Source organism: Squalius cephalus (genome assembly GCF_949319135.1).
Source record: "Squalius cephalus genome assembly, chromosome: 6".
NCBI lineage: Eukaryota > Metazoa > Chordata > Actinopteri > Cypriniformes > Leuciscidae > Squalius > Squalius cephalus.
This window is the reverse complement of record NC_137127.1, coordinates 18,461,447-18,484,078: the sequence shown is the minus strand read 5'-3', so window position 1 is coordinate 18,484,078 and position 22,632 is coordinate 18,461,447. Positions and strand designations below refer to the sequence as shown.

Below are 22,632 nucleotides of genomic sequence, written 5' to 3'. Positions count from 1 at the left end.
TATTATTCATTTGAATGATTTCTGAAGGATCATGCGACACTGAAGCCTGATGATGCTGATCAATTCAGTAATGGTGCTGAAGATGCAGCTTTGCATCACAGGAATAAATGACAGTTTAAAATATATTAAAATAGAAAACTATTTTAATTTTGATCAAATAAATGCAGCCTTTGTTGTGAGCATAGGAGCAGTCTGTCATATCTTTATGTAGGTTTGAACAACATTACAGTGAGTAAATAATGATCATTTTCCTTTTGACATCAACCATTCCTGTAGAAGAATCAGCTATATTGAAAAACTGTGCGAGAAAAGAATTCAAAAGGGGACTTGGAGACAAAAGATTAAGATAAAGGAGGAATTTATGTGTGTTTGGAAGAGAAGGTGAGATTGGATTTGCGTCTAAGAAGAAGCAACACCCTGTGTGTGTGTGTGTGTGTGTGTGTGTGTGTGTGTGTGTGTGTGTGTGTGTGTGTGTGTGTGTGTGTGTGTGTGTGTGTGTGTGTGTGTGTGTGTGTGTGTGTGTGTGTGTGTGTGTGTGTGTGTGTGTGTGTGCGTGTGCGAGAGAGAGAGAGAGAGAGACTGGCCTCAAAAACCATAGGCAAAAGACAAGTCCAAACAAACATTTTCACTCTCACTGTCGCATCTACTGATATACCTGTTCTTCTTCCTACAACCCACTGTTAACTGTGTCTCAACAATAAAAGCGATTTAACCAAAAAACAAACAACTTTGTTCCATCAGTATGAGAGCAAAATGAAAGATGAAGATGCTGTCAGACACTGACACACACAGACACAAACAAATGTTCAGAGAAACGAAGAAAGACACAAACACAGTTCTGTTCAGATGATATAGCGACTTCCTGCTAATGGCCAAACACACAGACACTATCCCCTGGTTTCACAGACAAGGCTTAAGCCTGATCCCAGACTAAAATGCATGTTTGAGCAGTTTTAAGAGAAAGCAAATTGTACTGACATAAAATATATCAGTGTCATTGTTTTGTCTCAAGATCCACACCAACAATGTTTACAAGCTACTTGAATGTCCTTATTGACCTACAGCCGCAACCTGTCAGTGAAACTGGGCCTGTGTGTGTGTGTGTGTACATGTTCTGAAAGTTCAGAAATGTTCACTTTTTTAAATTAAATTAACCACATTCTCATTACAGGTAGCTATTCTCAATTAATATGAGATCATAAAAACATGCATACTAATTAAAATAAATACCTAAATGCCATTTAAAATGGCATTTAATATGTGACACTGCATAACATTTTATCTGTGTCAATGACCTCCGACCTTTCGTGTCTGTAGTGTCTGCCTCTCATCCAGCGGCGTGGTTAAAGCCTGTGCTGCCATGACAACAGGTATATTGGCTGACCTTTTGACTTGCGTCCTCCAGCCATCCCGTCACTGCAGAGCCCGATACCCCACAAATGACCTTAAAGGAGAAGCAAGATAAGAGCATCATGGATACTTCAGTGTTTCAGTCAAGGATTCAATTAGTGTTAGACAGAAATAAGAGTCTAGAGAACCATCAAGTTACAGTCCTCTGTTTTCTCTCATATTCCCAGAGGAAAATGAAATGATTTATTTTGTATCAACTTTATATTTAATGTTCCTTCTAAAATAGCTACATTAGGAGAAACAGGTACAAATAAAAATGTTGTCATACAATGAGGGAACTATAAAATTTATTTGGATAGCATCTCAGATCGTTTAATATTGGATTAATTTAAAAGTTCATAGTGGGATATTTGCATTTTGACTACAGGAAAGGGTTATTTTTATTTATTAAAACTAAAGCCATAAAAATATCAAATAAAATAGCCTATGAATGATAGGCTACTAAAATATCATTGCTCTGGACGTTTGTGTCATGGCAAATCCGAGCACAATTTGAGATCTCTTCTGAACCTCTAAGGGTGTTGTAGATTAGTAGGATATTTGTATTTTGCTTAAACAGACTTAAATAAAAACTTATATAGGCTAGTTGATCTCTCTTTAATCTCATATGTGCTAAGAATAAACAAGTGATATACAGAAATCTCATTTACCATTTTTCAGCTTTTGATTTTTGAATAGCATTTTATTTAAAAAGTTACCATGATGCTTGAACACTCTAAATCATTATGTAAACATTTAATCCAATGAAATGCGGTACAATTCACTCAATCATCACAAAGGTTTGATCATGTAAACAAGAGCGGAATATGATGCGCAGCTCCACACTGCCCCCTCCTGTCTGAACACAGAACTGTACAGGACGCAAGTGACACGACCACGGAGAAGAGTGTGCTGTGGAAGGAGAGTTTCATGAAATCATTCCTGAATCTTTGAGAAGATTTTTAACGACATGCTTAATGCAACTTGTTCCAGCTGAAAATGCGCTAAATAACTCCACCGGAAACAGGGTAAGAGATCGAGCTCCACCAACATCACACCCACATCGTAAAACATTCAAATAAAGTGTTGATTGTGTTGAAAATAAAAACTTGAGAGGAAATTCTCTTGAGCACAGCCCAAACCTTTCTTCTAACGTGTCATTTTCACCGTTAGTTTAAAACTCCATCACCTCTTCAGTTCTTCGTCACCTCAGCAGTCTCATTCCCTCTGTCAGCATCTCTCGGTTCTGTCATCTTTCTCGTTGTTTTTCCCTCCTTCTCACTTTGCCTTTGGACAAAATGAGCAGATGTTTTCTCCTATCTTCATTAACTTTCTATAATTAAAAGATACATACATACATACAGTGGCGGCCGGTCAATTACTTCCTCTCAGGTGTGTAATTTTCTTTCTCTTTTCTTCCTTTAATGAGCTACCTGCTATATATTTAGACAATATTGTGATTAAACTTTACCACATGTAAACAACACTTTATAGTTATAGTACATTCACAAGTTCACACTTACAAATAAGTCAGATAGAGTCAATGGTATGCATATTTGGCGTGCTGTTCGAGGAGAGGGCTCCAGGCTCAGTACCCAAACTGTTCGGCCCGATAACGGCCCAGATCCGGCAGGCCAGAAGAAATAACTCGGCACGGTTGCGGTTGCCAGACTCGGGATGAGTGACACCCCAGAATCAGCCCAAATACACTGGCCCAAGTCCGGCTGCCGAAACTGCCGGTGGCGGGTTTAGGGATCAGTGTTTAGTGTAGGCAATCAGTACAATGATTGACATGACCCAATGAAATCTTTAGAATTAGCTGCAGGGCGGGATTTCCACTGAACTGGTTTGGGGGGGAATCATGCAAATTGAACACTTACTCAGTACTGGCCCGAATCTGGGTACTAAAACGGAGCTAACACTGCCGGCATTGGGCCACAATCATGCCAACAAAAATGTTACACTTAGCCAGCCCGGTACTGGTCCGAGACTGGGTACTGAAACTGAGCCGACGCTAGGCCACAATGACGGCAGCAAAAATGGTACTCTTAGTCTTGTTTGCTAAATTAGAAAACATACTTGCAATTACACTTATACAGTTAAAAACATTTTTGTGTTCAGTACAACTTCTAAAATATGTGTATTAAAGACTACAATAAAACCAGAGCTTTGAATAATTAGTTTTTCCACAAAATGATAATTACCATAAAATCCTTAAGATGGCATCTACTTCCAACTTTAAAAATATAATATTAATTTTACAGTGTCCTTGTAAGACACAAATAAATGTCAACTATAGGGTTTTATGTCAAATTAACCCCACCTTCTACCTCGAAACATCCATATTTGCTCCTTTTCCCCCAATTAAAAATGACACAACAACAATATGAGTGGTATGAGAATTTATTTGGAACATAACATTAACATACAACTTTATAAGAACAACTAAAAAGTGTAATGAACAATAATAGAAAGAAAGAAAACTTTAGGAGCCACCTCAAGTAAGCGTACCATAAAAGAGGGAATATTATTGACAGAAAGAGAGACAAAAAGGGGAACAGACAATGGCACATGATTAGTCAGATAGATCTTAGAAATCTCAGACTGATAACATGAATGGTAACTCTGATAAACATTTGGAACACACCTTAGGTAGAAATTGTTTGCTTTTGGGCTGCTCTTTTTCTCCCGCATCTCTGTCTGAAGGGAGCTGCAGCCATCTTTTGATGAACTTTTCAATGTCTCCATCTGATGCACTGGCAGTACCTGCATTTCTTCGCACTGATTTAAAACAAAAAACAAAAAAAACACTGACTATCTGGGTATTTGGCCCGAACCCAGAGTACCCCTCCTGTATTCCTGGCTCCGCAACGGTTGAAGTCTGTGTGAAGACTGCAAGAGCACTCGCCATGATTTCAAAAACAACACATTCCAGCGATAGATCGGCTCTTATTTAACACAAACGAGCAAATTGCTGATCAAATGGAGATGTTTCTTTCTATTAGGTACATCTGTGGCGTGATATTTTTCAAAAAGTGGTGGGGACAAAGGGTCGATATTGCCTATCCCACCCGCAAATTACGCCAAAGACCAGTGTAAAATCTGACCTTAATAGACCTTATTCAGAGCAGCACCATGGTATGGAAGAGAGGCTGTGAGGGATAGATATACCGTGTTTTCAATGGAATTCTCTGTAAAAAGCTGTATAAAGCTCCTAGATCACTTATTATTTTCCACAGCTTATGTTGTCTGGATTTTTTTGTCTACTGAAATTTCTTGGAAAGATATTTCTACAGCGTCAGCAGAACAATCCAAAAACTCATTAAATAACATTACTACCGACTGAAGGGATGTATGTCTATCCCTCACAGCCTCGCTTTCATTCCCGTTAAAAATCAAAGATGGCACAGCTGTGAATAAGGTCTTTGAGAATCAGATTGATGTTAAATCGTGAAATTAGCGCGTGCATATAACCAACAAACACTCCAAATAAAGAAAATCAAACGCTGATGCTGTAAACTCAAGAGCTTCTGAGGGATTATGGGAAATAGCATCTATCGGGCCAGAGTGCCAACAGGATTGGGACTCCACAGACACACTGAGACGTGCCGCGTGTCTAATCCCGAACACTAGACGATTCCCCAAGGAGGTGAGACTTCAAAAAGGATCCCGCCCACAGCTCCAGAGATAAAGCACCCCACAATTTTCAATTAACCAGTCTTTTTCATGTTTCGTTGTGTTCCCTCGGTTTGTTTTTTCTTGTTTATTTAAAATTCCATTCTTTCCATCATTCCTCTGACTATCGTTCAGGGCAAAAGTACCCACACACGAAGAGACGAACACAAATTGTCTTCTTCACAGTGTGAGATGCATATCAAGCACTGAGTTACGGTCCCTTACTGTAACGATGACAAATAACGATAACAGCTTGCATCAGAGCGTTTGCATCGTGGCTTCAGGCTACAGTCCCAAGATACTCACGGTCGACTTCTTGTTGTGCATGTCTGTCAATAATATCTACAGAAAAACCCCTGAAAATATTTATCCCCGGCAAGTATACACCTCGGGCTGTGGTTTCTGCGGGCTGAGAAAGGTCTCACTCTGCCGTTAAACAAAATTAAACAAGAACTGAAAGGAAAGTCAAATTAAGTCAATTAAAGGAGTTAACAACTCATTTACATGTTGCAAGAAAATAGAGGGCGATGTCCCATGAGGCAACAGGGCATAACCCCAGCGCATTTTCGATGACGAGGCAAAAAGAAGTGCTGACAGCTACGACACACTAAAGTGAGCAATCGCTCGAGGGACTTTATCATGAAAAGCGCCGTTATCAGTGATGAGCGCTCCTTATATAATTCAATAGGAGGGCATGTATGTGTGCTTATACAGGAGCAAGAGCGACAACATGATCTTTCATATTAGTGAGGCGTTAAAACTCCTAATTGCCCTGTTGAAACTCATTGGGTGTGACATCAAAAAGACATAAAAAGAAAAGAGAAAAAAAAAAAAGCCAGTGAGGCATCTACTTGATTGCCTTGAGTAAAGCGCCACTGATTTGCATATTAATTGATATGCGGGAAGTGCAGAATGCCGGCGATGCGAGATGTGGCGTCCTTCAAACTCCCCGTCCGCCTAAACGTGAGTTGGCGTGACACTTCGTAATATATTTAGACACTTGGACAGTGATGTGTTCATTACCTGCGGCTCTCTGCAAAAATAACAGGAACTTCTCAAAGTGACACACAGGAAGTAGAATTATGTCGGGTTGGAGCTTACCTGAAATAGTCATATTCCAAATCATGTTTTCAACTCCTGTAACTTGAGAATCTTCAAAACGTCCACTGTGTCGCAGTAGTATTTCATGGTGATAACCGAGTCTCAACACCAAAGAATGGGCAGCGACCTGAAAATAATCTGCTAAACAAACTCAAGATCATAAAATAGACTCCTTAAGAATGTACAATGTTTCATTTTTGGGATCTTCAACCTTTTCCAAGAAGCCTTCATGAATAAAGAGGAAGGACATGACTGTTACATATTGCATAAAACTGAGTATGGTACCATATTATGTTTTTATATACTTTACAATGCTTGCAAAGGCATCAATCGCTTAGTTTAGGTAGAAGTAAACTTATTTTTAATGGATTTGAATAAAATGAGCATAGTACTGTATTAATGTATTTACAAGCTTTAAATGCTCACAAAGTCATTAAAATAATTTTTGACTACTGCATATTCATTCATTTAAGATGTTACGGACAATTAGCTGAACTTTTGCTAGGTTGACTTATTTGTAATGCGTTGTTGTTGTCACAAACATTAGTTTGAGATTAAACAATAAATGCAATATAACCCTGGTATACTGATAATCTATTACTAATAATTTTATGACTTTTATGGAGACAAAAAATTATCTAATTGAGTTGATAAAATTTCTAAATAAGTTGGCTGAAAAGTCATTTAGGAAGCTTTTGTTTATGAGTACATTGACAACGGAATTTAACTAATCATTTTTGATCATCACAATGAAACATTTAAGAAGAAAAAAAAAGATCTTATTGAGTTGACCATAATTCTAAAATATTTTGCCCAAAAGTAAATTAACCTCCTCTATGAGCCCAATTTACAGGTAATTATTTGTAAATCTGGTTTACCTTGTGTTGTTTATTTAGAAGATTGGTGGAACCTTAAAACTGCAATGCAGGTTTCAAAAATGATATTCAAATCTGCACTGCCAAAATAGAAGTTAAAAGTTTTACACATACAAGATTCAGTAAACACTGAGATCAGACATCACCTACAAAAGCCACCTAATGCATTCTGAGCTGGAATAGATAGCTTTAAAACTCAGACATGCTCTATCAAAGTGGACTTCAAAAGCTCTGCCGCTCACGTTAAAATATTCCCTCTCACAACAAGGTCCTCTGCAGTCAAGAGACATTCCAAACACTTGCCGTCTCCGTGGTTTCGGCCCTGTCAATCAAAGTGCAGTAGAGAGGGAGGAAGTTGCTCTGGGACATGGAGCCTAGAGTTCATACAGGATGAACATGCATTATGCATTACAGCAATAGGGAGAACACCTGAGGAGAAACATTAGGACATGCTGTGAATAAGGGATGGTTGTAAGATCCTGATACTCTGCAGTCTGGCTATGACGGAAGGAAGAACCTTAAGAGATACTGTTCCACTGCAGGAGACTAAAAGCATACAGTACTTCTATAATATATTCACATGTATTCCAGAACAGTGCAAGTATTGGCTTACAATGAATCTCTTGTGTTGTAGTTTTGGAAGTTGTTAAAATATATAATGAATAAAATGCACACAGCATTGCGCCAAATACTTTTCCCGGAACCTAAAATCCAATCTATGGGAACGACAAAACAAAGCCATCTTAATGTATGGTATCAAAGCTAGTTCTCAAGGTACCAAAAATCCTAAAAGGAAGGAAGCAACACATTAAACATGAAAAAAAACATAAGCTGATGGCCCATTTGGGATTCCTCAGAATGCCACAATGATGGAATCCTTTGGAGAACCTCTGAAGGTCTCAGGGTATCAATTATCATCAAGGGAAGGAAGAAATATCATACATGAAATAATAACTTGAGGGACCATTGAAGGAAGGAAGAAACACACTATAAAAAAGGTCCTTTGTTGGACCATTTAAGGTTGAAAGAAGAATGTCTTTGGAAAATCTATAGGTGCCCTTTAAAAAGCTACGCTCTCAAGGAGTTGAGATACTTTTAAATTTATCTAAAAATATCTAAATTACTTTTTCAAATAAGTATGTTACTTTGTTTTTCCTTTGATTGACTGACACCTCTCGTCTTCATGTTGAGAGCAATCGGAAGCGCGGAGGCGTTGTGTGCGCTGTGTAAACATGATGTTATTGTAGTTCTAGATTAAATGTGAGCATGCATTTACATAACTCACTTGCTCAAAAACAGATTCAGTATTCCTCAAAATAAATCAAACTGTGGAAAGCAAACTCTGAATATTACGCAAACCTGCAATAATTAAATGTCAAAGTACAAAACAACTATTTTATCTCACTTTATTACCAATGTCTTTGCTGCTGACCTTTAATAATCTAATTCAACCATACTTATAAGCAAAAAATATTTTAATTTTTTTAATAAAAAAAAAAAAGAAAAAAATCTCTTTTGTCTTATTTCTTTGCCTAGAAATACATCACATAAAATTGATTATTTACCATTCAGGGAGCATTTCAAAATATTATAGGCACGCCAGATCCAAAATTCATCGTGGAGATGCCAGTTCTAAAATGCATTGTGATAAGTACGGTTAAAAGTTATTCAAAATTAGCTCAGAAATGTCAAATATAAAATTAGTGCATGCCCATGTCCATGACATATTATTCCTTCCAAAGTATTAGCATGACTTAAGTAGCATTTATGTGCACCTTAAATTTAATACTTGAGGTTAGGGGTCTTGAGATTTTAACCAAAATGATGAGCAGCCATATCACCCTGTAGTCCAAGACTGGTTGCCCACTGAAGCTAAGCTGGGTTGAGCCTGGTCAGTACCTGGATGGGAGACCTCCTGGGAAAACTAGGTTGCTGCTGGAAGAGGTATTAGTGAGGCCACCTGTGGTCTGTGTGGGTCCTAACACCCCAGTATAGTGATGGGGACAGTCTCCTGTCAAAGAGCACCGTCCTTCGGATGAGACGTTAAACCGAGGTCCTGACTCTGTGGTCATTAAAAATCCCAGGATGTCCTTCAGAAAAAGAGTAGGGGTTTAACCCCGGCATCCTGGCCAAATTTGCCCATTGGCCTTTGTCCATCATGGCCTCCTAATCATCCCCATATATATATACTGATTGACTCTATCACTCTGTCTCCTCTCCACCAATAAGATGGTGTGTGGTGGGTGTTCTGGCGCATTATGGCTGCCGTCGCATCATCCAGGTGGATGCTGCACATTGGTGGTGGTTGAGGAGATTCCCCCCTTCCATATGTAAAAGCGCTATATAAATGTAACAAATTATAATTATTATTATGAGCCTTAGCTATTGTTCATGCTGAAATGAGGACTAAAAAATCATTTTAAAAAGAGAACAAATCCAAGCAACTTGTGTTTGACATGTGCTGTTTATTTGAACAATTATGTTACCAAATATCTATTAAATATACATCTCTCATTCAAGTTCAAAGCATCAGAGGAGACAGCTAAACCCCAGCATTTACAAGCACGTCTGGAACACCCCGTGTCCATCACTGTTAAGGCCCCCAGGCATTTGGCTTTCTCTTGGACTGACCGGACAGAACATAAACACTTCAGAAGCGAGAGAGAGGGAGAAAGCAAGCGAGAGAGTCTCCACAGCGATAGTGTGACTGTAAAGCTCAGGATATGAGAAAAACTGGACGGTCACTCCAGCTCATGAAGAAGATTAGATTTAGATGGGGTTAGAAACCATAATAGAAGCCATCCTGCCTTAAGTGTTACTGCCAGGAGAAAAGAATCATAAATTACAGTCCAAAGTTGTTTTTTTACATTGTTCATATAAAGGTTATTAAAAAAAAAAAAAAAAAAAGAAAACACTTCTACGACTCCTACGCAACAGTTTTGAAGGTCTGCAGTATCAAGTTGGTTTGGTGGATGAGCCGGTTGGCACTGGCAAACACGTTTATTGCCCTGGAAGAAATGTGGAGAAGGAAGGAATACAAATTAGATCTGAACACATATCAATGTTACAGGTGAAATTACAAATGTTATGCAGCGACACCCTAATGCCATTTCCAAAAAGATGGAAAGACAAAAAATTTACACAAATTATGAGTTCATAAACCACCATCATTATTGTCGCCTCTGCTCAAATAACTTTCTCGCAGTGCTAATAAGGTACACTACTGTTTAAAAGTTTGCAGTCAGTAGATTACTTTTAGAATAGATGCATTCAATTGATCAATAGTGACAGTAAAGACATTTATAACGTTACAAGCTTTCTATTTTGTAAATGCTGTTCTTTTGAACTTTTTATTCAAAGAATCCTGCAAAAAAATTAGGAAAGCAGGGCAACTGTTTTCAACATTGATAATATTAAGAAATGTTGAGACGGAAATCAGCATATTAGAATGATTTCTGAAGGATCATGCGACACTGAAGACTGGAGTAATGATGCTGAAAATTCAACTTTGCATCACAGGAATGAATTACATTAAAGGGATAGTTCACCCAAAAATGAAAATTCTGTCATCATTTACTCACCCTCAAGTTGTTTCAAACCTGTAAGAATTTCTTTTTTCTGCTGAACACAAAAGAAGATATTTTGAAGAATGTCTGTAACCAAACAGTTGATGGACCCCATTGACTTCCATAGTAGAAAAAAAAAAAAATACTATGGAAGTCAATGGGGTCCATCAACTGTCTGGTTACCGACATTCTTCAAAATATCTTCTTTTGTGTTCAGCAGAAAAAATAAATTCTTACAGGTTTGAAACAACTTGAGGGTGAGTAAATGATAACAGAATTTTCATTTTTGGGTGAACTATCCCTTTAATAAAATATATTCAAATAGAAAACACTTGTTTGAAATTGCAATAATATTACACAATATTACTTTTTTACTGCATTTGATCAAATAAATGCAGCCTTTGTGAGTAAAAGAGACATTAAAAAATATTTATAATAAATCTTACTGACCCCAAACTTTTGAATACTTCTACTTTTTGTAAAATGCATATCACACATGTCTACAGGAAGGGTACTTTAACTTATATTTTTTTCCTTAATATGCCACATTTCTCCATGCATTTTATGGAGAATAATATTAAATGCTACGCAATAATTAATTATGCTGAAACAATTCACTATTAAAGATAGCTATCACTATAAATTTAATTAAAATGATCAAACATTACTATGTCATTTAATTCCTAAAAGATCATTGGAACTGCAACACTGCTTGTCTGATAAAATCTTAAGTACTGTAACATTTTCATCAATGTATATTACCGTTATTTAATTTTCAAATTACTAGTTCTTTGTTGTGTTAAATATCATGGCATGCTCTGATGGAAGCACAAAAGATAACAAGAATCAAGCCAAGAATTCTCCATTATAAATTTATATGAAAAAAAAAAAACCAACCCTTTGGCAAGAAAAAATAAAAAGTGATCTGCAGTGAGAATAATGGGTGATTCTTAAAACTTCCATACTTTCCGTCTTTGAAGTATGTTTTCAGAGTGTCGCTGAAGCTTTTTGAGTGCTTCACAAACTCCTTCTTCTGATGCTCAAGAGCCTGGAAAACACAAAGCCATTTTTATTTTTTCCTTCAGTAAGTGAGACAGTATACTGACTGCATCGATCCAATAATGAGTGTGTGTGTGTGTGTGTGTGTGTGTGTGTGTGTGTGTGTGTGTGTGTGTGTGTGTGTGTGTGTGTGAGTTGGTAATCATCACGTTGTGGGGACAAAATGTCCCCACAAGGATGGCAATAACCGAAATCCTTGTTCGTGTGGGGACATTTTTTGGTCCCCATGAGGAAAACGGCTTATAAATCAAAAAAGTGATGTTTTTTCGAAAATGTGAAATTGCAGAAAGTTTTCTGTGATGGGTAGGTTTAGGGGTAGGGTTAGTGTAAGGGAATAGAATATACAGTTTGTACAGTATAAAAATCATTATGTCTATGGAAAGTCCCCATAAAACATGAAAACACTACGTGTGTGTGTGTGTGTGTGTGTGTGTGTGTGTGTGTGTGTGTGTGTGTGTGTGTGTGTGTGTGTGTGTGTGTGTGTGTGTGTGTGTGTGTGTGTGTGGACATGTTTTTCTACACCGGTGGGGACTTAAACCTGAATGCACACAGACTCATGGGGACTCGTGTCACCGTGGGGACCTAAATTGAGGTCCCCATGGGTACAAAAGCTTATAAATCATACAGAATTAGTTTTTTTGAAAATGTAAAAATGCAGAATGTCTCCTGTGATGGGTAGGTTTAGGGGCAGGGGAAGTGTAAGGGGATAGAATATACAGTTTGTACAGTATAAAAACCATTACGTCTATGGAGAGTCCTCACAAAGATAGTGCACCAGACATGTGTGTGTGTGTGTTGTCACTCACCCTTCTGTTCTGGTACTGGTATTTCTTAAAGACGTTGTTCACTGTGTCCAGTAGTTCTTTTATTGCACTGGCTATATCTCTGTGGACACCAATTAAACAAATGTTCAGACATAATTGTATCAATGTCTCACTCATGTGACCTTTTCCACTCATCAGTCATATTTATGACCTTCAGTGGGGAAAGTAATGGTGGTGAATACTAAATATTTGACTGTTAACTCTTTCCCCGCCATTGACGGAATTTTCCGACTTTCCATGTTTTCACTGTTATAATGTAGGTTTAATTGCACTATTACACATCTTCTGAAAGAGGACTGAACCTCCTGATCAAAACACGTGTGAGGAAGACACAGAAACAAGCGAGATCATATGTAAGCAGATGCATATGTAAAATAACACGATCATCAACATTAAACAGCATATAAATCAAAACTGCCTAATGTTACTGAATCAAACGTCGACCCAGGAAGCAAGCATTAGGGGTGTTGATGGACTCGATCTACTCCATCTATGTTTTGATCATCGTTCTGAATCCGATCTGGATGTAGTCTTTGACATAAATGTGTTTCTCTCAGTTTTTTGCTCAAACTGTTGTTGTTTTTTAATGAAATTTACCCAAGTTTAAGTGTTGATTTAAAAAAAAGAATGCAAATCAGAGGCACTGTTCTTTCTTTTGAAATATCACATCATGTCCATATATTTATACAACAAAAATATTCTGGGGGTCATGAAACTTTTTAGAAAATGATCAAAAAGGCTGGCGCTTGCTGACAACTTTTCAAAAGCGCTGGCGGGGAAAGAGTCACTGCTTTTTACATACAACTGTCAAAAATTCGTACATTTTAAAACTGGCTAAAATCTGTCTGAAAAAAATAAAAAATAAAATCCACCCTCAAAAATCAAAAGAAAGAAGGAAAAAGAAAACAGATCTAACTGCTCTTAGAAAACAGGCTTCATTTTATAATATCAAAAATGTCTTTTGATTTGAGAGTGAAACACGAGCCAGACATTTCTTTAAATATTAAATAAATACTTCAAAAAGAAACTCTGTCAGGGCAAGTGTAAAAGTAAAGACTGACGTAATGATACGAAAGTCATGACGCAAATGGGGAAAAAGGGGCAAGTGAATTTTTTCAATTATTTTTATTGTTATTATTTGTGTGTGAATGTGCACATGAATATGTTCTCACTTGATTGTCTGCAGGAAACGGACTCGGTCATTGATTTCATCAGGGATTTTGCTGAGGATCTGTTTCAGTGCGCGAGCTCTTTCATTCAGGTCCTGGAACTCCCGCTCAGGCCTGTCAATCATGTACTCTGCACACAAAGAACACGCCCACAAGAAACACTCAGTAACCATGGCAACAAAAGTTTAATTCTAATGACCCGTCATTAAAATGTGATGCACTTAAAGACATAGAACTTTTAACGGCCAATCACGATCGACAACCGTCTGAACTGAGACCATAATACATGCTACTGAACAAATGCTGAAATGTTAAATGCACTGCAGATGACTCCATAGCAATGCAGAAACTTCTATATTATCATGTAAACACAGTCAGGCACCTCACAAACAAAGTATACAAGGATAGATTACAGTAGGAAGAGCAAAACAAGGATTTTACAATTGGCTTGGATTCAATTTGGAGGTACATTTAGTATTCTTCACATTTCAAATCAACAAAAACGCACATTAGCCAGAAACCCAATGCGTTTCTGTGCATTCATTAGCAGAATACATCTGAACATGTCAAAAACACTTGCAAAAAGGAAGAAATTAAATTATGAGGGAAAATACATTAGTCTCACTACCGTTTTAATTCATGGGGAAACAGCTCCCCCTAGAGGCACGAGGCTGCAACGTTAACAAGAATTTGCATTGCAAACCATACAAGCGTGTTTTTCTCCTCTCAAAAAATGTGAAAACTCATAAGCACCCTCAACATCATCGGCAGCCATGCGTAATAAAGACTCTGTGAAGTTGATCTCCACGTTCTTCTTCTCCAGAATTTTCATGATAATATCCTGAGTCAGTCCAGGGTTCTCCTTCTCTGCCTGGACAAATAAAGAGCACAAATCAGTCCAAAACAACCACAAACATATCTTTTTTGAAATAGATTAAAAAAAAAATTGTTTTATTAAGGGTTTCATAATTTGGTCAACATATCAAACGATTCTTATATTCAAATTTAAAGACAAATCAATCTATGTACAGTATTACAATCAGGAAAAGATAAACATGTCAAAATGCTTTCATGATTAATGAATGTCTTCTAACATTATGAGACTGTTACACAACAATTTTACAAAGCCATGAGAAGAAATGGTGCTGCTGAGACAGCAAAAGCAGTCTGCACCAGATTTTTTTGCTGAAATTTTGATTTTTTTCCCCCCTGTGGTCTACTTATATGTTAGACAAGGTTACTTGCACCAAAACCAACTCATTTCCAACTTTAGAATTTAGAAATAAACTGGCCGTTTTGCTACTGTTTGTTTAAAATGTATAATCTTTATATGCAAATGTCCTGTGTTATGACAAAGCCTAAGCCTATCAGCACAGTTTGTATCAGGACAGGCAGAGTTGCTGACAATTAAATGTAAAATCAGCAGTCAGGTATATTACAGGTTCGTGGGGTGAACAAAATTCATGGGGGTTCATTTTTCTAATTTCACCTTGATGACGTAGATACATTTCAGATGGTCTGAAGGAGATTTCTGACTAATTAAATATATGAAAAGAAAAGCAAGCTGAAGAGAGAAGGGTTTTGCCGATCAGTTAATGACAGAATCACGGCATGTTTGCTCACCTTTATGAAAGCTGCTCTCAGAGTCTGTGCTGCAGACAGATTTACTCTCTCCAGCTGTAAAACACACACACACACACACAAACAAGCCATCTTAATTTACTGCCAGATAAAGCAGGTTGTTTGGTTTTAGTGTCGCATACATTATACATAGCCATTATCACCACATTAAAATAGAAATATAGTTGGTAGTGGGTCTAGATTTTGCCTCTAATTAAAGAGACATGAATGAATCCACAGCAGCACATGAAGACTATGTAAAAAGCATGTTTTCTGTGTTAACTGTGCTCATAAGAGAGTATGAAAATCATTTATGACACACTTAAGGATCCATTGTAAACCAATGTTATTGAGTCAGTGTGCATATTTAGTTATAAAATGGGACAACTTTAATGGTTAGATTTAAGACAATACTCTGTTGCTCTTCTTGAAGAAAGAAGAAAGACTGAAGAAATTCAGTCCAGCATAGTTATGTTCAACCATAATCTATTGCATTTTATGTTTGAACGAAATCTTATATCACTGTAACTACAGCATATATTACAACAAAACTACTTTTGCAGTACATACAACCCCAAAATGTATCTCAAATTACAATGTATCATGCAACACAGTATGCAATATGCTGTTCTTTTGAACTTTCTTCAAAGAATCCTAAAAAAAAGATCAGTTTATGCAAAAATATTAAGCAGCACAACTGTTTTCAACATTGATAATGAGCAAACTGATAATCAGCATATTTGAATGATTTCTGAAGGATCATGTGAGACTGAAGACTGGAGTAATGATGCTGAAATTCTGCTTAAATAATAATAAATTAAATTTGAAAATATAGCCTATTCAAACAAAACATACATAATTTTACAGTTTTTACTGTATTTGATCAAATACAGTGCTATGCATAAGTTTAGACACCCATGCTGAAGTTGACTAAAAAGAGGAATAAAAAAATCATCTTTTGGAAACTGAACTTAATGCCTTAATTAAAAAAAATTTGGAAAAATCCAACCTTTAAGGACACCAATTTTCTTTGTGAATGAATAATGTATCGTAAATAAATAAATGTTCTTCCTTAAAATACAGGGTGCATAAGTTTGGACACCCCTATGTTAAATTCCCATAGAGGCAGGCAGATTTTTATTTTTAAAGGCCAGTTACTTCATGGATCCAGGATACTATGCATCCTGATAAAGTTCCCTTGGCCTTTGGAATTAAAATAGCCCCACATCATCACATAGCCTTCACCATACCTAGAGATTGGCATGGTTTTATTTCAGTTAGCCTAATAGCTGGTTTGATTTGCATTGAGAGATGATCTTATGGAAAGTACTCCATGCCAATCTCTAGGTAAACTTATGCATAGCACTGTAAATGCAGCCTTGGTGAGCATAAGATACTTCTTTCAAAAACATAGAAATACAAATATTACTAACCCCAAACTTTTAAACAGTACATTTCTTGGAATGTGGACACAAAGCAATAGCTATATTATATATTTTAAAAAAAATTACAAAACAAAATGTTACAAACAACGCAGCTTGAAATAAAAAATAATTTTGTAGGCCTAACCATCTCAATCCATTGAATTACAACTAAAAAATCCTTAAAAACAATTTATATTTGGAAACAATGGAAAAACAGCTACATTTAATATTTAACTTAAAACAAATAAATATCATAAAATGTCACAGGAACTTAAGGGGAAACCATGAGTGAATAATTTTTAACATTTTAATAACTGAAAAGATCCATACTAATGAAACTATTCGCTGAAATGAACTACATTGTCAAAGATATTGTTATAGTCTAACCTCACTTGTGTCTACAATACTAAAAATGTGTTTAAAAAAGATAGATTGACTGTTAGAAAAAAAGTTTTTTAAAAACATTGAATTAATTAAAAAGCTAAGTTAGCAAAGTTCCTTTCATTTAGTTATGAAACCCCCAGACATCTCAAGTAAAATGGATTCTAAAACATGAACTTATGAAAACCTTTTTCATTTTATTTTAAAAACATTAAAAAAAAATATAGTAATAATAATAAAAAATAAAAAAATTCAAAGATGCTGGCTAGCCAGATAACAACTTCAGCATCCGACTTGTCTGTTAAAATAACACTAGTTCAACCAGAACTAGAAGTGGTGTAAAATGAGTGTGACTCCACTACCTCAGACCTTCCTGAGCATGTGGGTGTGCATCATTTGCATCTCCTAATCCTGAACTTCAGTCTGCGTCAACAAACCATAACTGCTGGAGACAAACCACCATACCTCATTGAAGACAGGGTACATCACGGCGTAGAGAGTCATGGATACCATCGAGTTTGCGTCTGCTTCATTCTTCATCTCTTCCATTGTCATCCTCGTCAGGGCGCGGAAGAGACGGGGGGAGCGTCATTCACTCCTGGGGGGCTCGCGATGAGGGGGGCCCAGACGATCTCTGAAAGGGGCACCAATGAGGAAGAGATTATAAAAGGGTAGCGGGATTCCATTTCACAAGTAAGGAAATGACATTTTCAACCTGCGTTCAAAGGTAGACGTGATAGCCATGGGAAAGCGCCAAGTTTTCGGTGAGATTTAGGCGATTTGGGCCCCTTAAGATTAAAGGTATGAGACACGTGGCCAGTGTAAGAAAAATAAAGGCTATTTCCTGGACGGTGCGCCCATGACTTTATGATGATAATGTTAGATTTTGAATTATCCTTCTCAGGTTGTACGGCCCAAAGACAACAGAGATTGTAAGGAAAATCTTAAGTAGACATAACGAAATTCAACAAATGGACCCTTTTCACATTTCCAGAGTTCTCAGAAGCAGAAGTCGCCACTTCTATAGTGGTGAATGGGAAATACAACAATTACAACTTTTGCGGTCCCATTTGCCACAATAACAAAAGAAATTAAAGCTGCAAGCAGCATTTATCGGGGTTCAAGCAGTTAAGGCCTTTAAGCACAAAAGCTTTATTTAAGTTTTATTTAGCAAATATGTAACCACTGAAATACCATTTACAGCCAATACAAGCAATTTACCATAGGAAATGTATGGTTTTAAAGTATTTTAACAGTTGATATATATGATATTTTAACGCCGCCTATGGTCCGATATCCATAAAACTTTAGATGCTTGTTTAGAATGTTCTCACATATGCGCCCTTGTTTTGTCATGCCCCTTTTCTAAATGACCCTGTTACAGCCACCCAAAGGCAAAAGTTCAACTTTTTTCCGATAATTATTGATTTAGAGAGTCCAGAGAATTGTCCTAGACTGGTTTGGTTCCGATCGAGGGACTAGTTCGCAAAAGTAGGTTCTGGACAAAATTCGACATAGCAGAAAATGTTTCCTGCCTAAATCGAAATTGGAGATACACATTTTGTCTGCCTTGAGCCAGGGATCACAGTGGTGTAAGACACTTGAGTAGGACAAACGGTCTAAGAGTTATGAGCGATTTTGTACTTTTGGTTGCTGTAGCGCCACCTATGGGCCAATCGGGGCAATACTCTTGATAGGTTCTCCCCAAATTGAGGACTACCATTTGGCCAGGTTTCAAGACTCCAGCATTTATGGTTTGGGCTGCACGATGCGTTTTACGGCAGAAGAAAAATAATAAAAATCCTTACAATTAAAATAGGGTTTCAGCACTTCATGCTTGAACCCCTAAAAATCCATGATAGTAGAGGAAAGAATGATGTTGTTGAATGATGACATTGTATTAGAAACACTCAGGCAGCAGCACTAACCTGTTTTGTGTTTTCTTATCCCATGTGAATTCGCCATTAATATTACTGACGTCCTGTGGTAAAATTGCATTACTCCATCTACCATTGTAAAACGAATCCCATCCGAATAGGGCGTTAGTCGACCAAAATTGTATTAGTCGGTTAGTCGCAGAAAACAAAACAGGAGGTGTCGAAATCAGGCTCATTAGATCATTACCGGTGGGTCCTTGTGGTAATTACAGTATGTCGGACAGCAAATCCAAACGTTCACCTATCATCCATCGACCTCAAATATGACTTATTTAAAACATGTGAGTAACTTGGCCGCTCACTCTAATGTAGGCTAAACCTAGATAAATGTGTGCTATCATTAGGCGCATATCCAAGTGTTCGCGCGAGGCATGGAAGCTAAAGTATTAGCGCGCTTACTGCATTTTCCTGGTAACAGAGGAAACAACTTAAAATACTCCGTCAGGTTTGGTCATACAGATTCATCATTCATCAGTCATCATTCAAAACTGTAAAGGGAATACTTTTATGTGTAAACTCACAATAACAACAAAACATTGTGCTTTTGTAAAATAAAGTAAACTAACAGGATGCACTTTCTGCCGTCTCGGTCTCCATGAACTGGAGCGCGTCACAAAAATGAACCGAAACTCGGTGTATAGGCTACTTGCCTCACAGACATAGACATTTCTTTTAAGATAAATAGAAAGCTTGAAATGTGTAGTTTTAAATTAACCAATTCAAATCGAAAACAAATACTTTCTGCTTATGTAATCCGTATGAAAGCTGCATGTCTCTCTATAGGCGCATTCACTTTACTGCAGAGATGCAGAGCATCAACTCTCTCTCAGAGTTAACTTCATTCATTCATTTCATTTTTATTTATTTATTTGACAGGGACACTGGACAGTAAGAAACTGTCCCAGAATTAGCTACAGAGCTAAATTTCATCTGCAGTCCCTGGGCAGAAAATACCAAATCACATTACATACAATATAATATCCCAACTTCATCTTTGCAGACGACACTGACTCAGAAAACACTAGTTTATTAGGCCAATTAACAATTAAAATGTTTCCTTGTTACAGACACATTCATAATTATTAAATGCATTGCGACAAGCTTTATGTGTGCGGATTGGAATACCAGTAGGCATGTATTCCGCCCCAGAGTATATATTTAAGTAATTAAATTAACATAAGCGTGCGATTGGTCGACTAATGGTTTAAATGAACTAGCCTACTAGTCGACTAGAAAAAATATTAGTTTGGGGGCAGCCCTACAAATCCACAACAACGAATGATAATGTCCTGTTTATTACACACGTGAGCTGCAGTTATGCCATCTTCCACTTTAAATGCTCAAGCTTTTAAAAGTTGAGTGGATTCTGATTGGCATGTTATATCGTTCATTAGCTGGGGATAAGGGAAAAAAACATTCTAAAATGTATTCCAACAATATTGCAAGCATTGCCATCATTGTGGTATGGACTTCCTTATTCTCAAAGAATTTGAATGATTATTAGTTAGCGTTATAGTTATCGTACTTGAACAGGCCTTAAGTGACTTTATTTCTTCTCAAAGTCTACAACAACATGCCAAAGTTTTTATTCCTTCACCAACACGTGTGAAACAATAGCACTTCTTGTTATCTGCAGAAGGTCACAGTTCCTCTCAAGCTACAAGGAACTTTACAAACCATTGAAAGCGAGGCACGCTTATCTCAATGCCGCCGATTCAGGCTAATGGACAGGAGGCCGTGAGTCATTCCCACCTGATCGGAAGGCCTTTGGCCCCGCTATGGGAGGTGGCCTTATCTGGGTGACATTCATAGGGATAGCAGTGACGTCATCACATAGAGCAGGTCGTTGCTTCACTTAATGGTCGAAAATACCAGCACTCCTCTTATAAAACATAGTTGCCAGGTTACATATGCATTATAATGACTCACCTTTTTCCTCTTGACAAAGGCCAACCAACACCTGATTCCTGTAGTGTCTCTAGTCTGAGTCTGACCTTGGCACTGAAATGGGTAACACCCTAACACAGGTGAATCCTGAATCAGATCCACCTATACTACATTTTTACCGTATAATGCATTGAAGATTAAAAGTGAAACAACATATTCACTGTCAAGTGAGGGAAAGTTTAGCCAATTATTGAACCACCACAATATGGAATAATGCAGATAGATATGCATGACAATAGGTCATCTGAGTTGTGATTGCACTGTTGTAATTTTGAGTAAATATTAAAAGTATTTTGTTCAGTCACTTCATTTTAGTACCTCACAATATTGTAACTGTAATTATATAAATACTGTCATCAAGCTCTATATTTCTAAAATCAGAATTCATACATTAATATGATTGATTGTGTTAAACCATAATGGTTTTTCAATGTGATGCTGACAAGCTGTCACAAATCAGCTCTTTAATGCTTCTTACAGTAATACATCAACACAAATACTCAGCAGTCATTCAACATCAGTCATTTTCTGCTCTGTTTTTCAGAAAATACACCAACAACAAAAAACTTTTCTTGTAATGTGATTAAAAACAATCACTTCTTCCACTCAAGCTTTTTTAAACTGACAAATATTGGTCAATGTCGCTCTAGAGCAGGTTTTTCCAACTTTCACAGAGCCAGTGATTCTCCGCCAATTCAAGGACCCTCAGAATTAAAAATAAATACAATAATTATTTGATATATATGATAGGTCACCTTCACTTCAATTTAATTAATCCAGCTATTTTTCTGCCAATTTATAAACGGGAACTGTATCTGACTCTTACTTAAGTGGACAATGGCATCAAAACAGATTCTACCGACTGATTTAAGCTGTCAAGATATTTCAGGTTTACACCCAAATGTGACGTCATCATATTTATCAGCACTGCAATTGTGTGAAACACTGTAACAGCTTGATTCTAACGTCTGGTCTGAAACAGATCCAGGATATCAAAGTTTCAACATTTGTAACGTTGAAACAGCTATCTAGCCTGATTCGTATGAATGATTAGTATAAGATCAAAGCCAATGTAATATTTAAACTGTCATTGTAAACCTGATTGAGTAAATTCCTATTATATTTTCTTTCAGTATTCAGCAGGCCTGCTTTTACTGTCTTCAAACCTTATTTACTCTCCATTTAAACTTGATGCCTGGTTAATACTGTTTTGAGATGGGCTTCCTGCCTTGTATAAAACAAAATAAATCAAATTTAAACATCATTACTTTTCTTACTTACTGGTCTATTGTGAGGCTCTGGTTAGCTGGATTGCTAAAGTCTCTGTTAGCTAGGTGACTGCTAGTCCCAACACAAATTATATTCATAGAAACCGCAGCTAAAAGAACATCGTTAATTCCCAGTTCAATTTAAAAGTGTGTTTACAGCCTCTCTTACCTGTGTGAAGCTCGTACAGATGTTTATTTGACTGCCGATTAGCTCGGTAACTCTTTTGAATATTTTCCTTTCTGTGTGGATTGGAATCGCTCGCTAAAGACGGAAGTGTTCTGCATGACCAATCTAAAGGATGAGGGGCGGAGCTAGGTGGTGGTGAGCACCAATCAGAGAACAGAGAGGGGCTAGAACGGAGCTAGGTGCGACGTTTAGTAGTCCTTTAAAAGATTT

At 37.1% G+C, this 22,632-nt stretch overlaps 1 protein-coding gene across 1 annotated transcript; it reads right to left on the bottom strand.

The window, feature by feature from the left end:
• Positions 1-9,655: 9,655 nt before the first annotated feature.
• On the bottom strand, positions 9,656-22,529 carry pdcd10a (programmed cell death 10a). The gene is made up of 8 exons (XM_079874969.1): positions 22,405-22,529; positions 17,549-17,717; positions 15,282-15,335; positions 14,412-14,529; positions 13,662-13,788; positions 12,472-12,550; positions 11,572-11,654; positions 9,656-10,048 (listed from the first exon to the last, which is right to left on the bottom strand). The coding sequence occupies exons 2-8, from the start codon at positions 17,636-17,638 to the stop codon at positions 9,967-9,969; spliced, it is 633 nt and encodes a 210-aa protein (XP_079731095.1). The 5' UTR covers positions 17,639-17,717; positions 22,405-22,529; the 3' UTR covers positions 9,656-9,966.
• Positions 22,530-22,632: the final 103 nt, after the last annotated feature.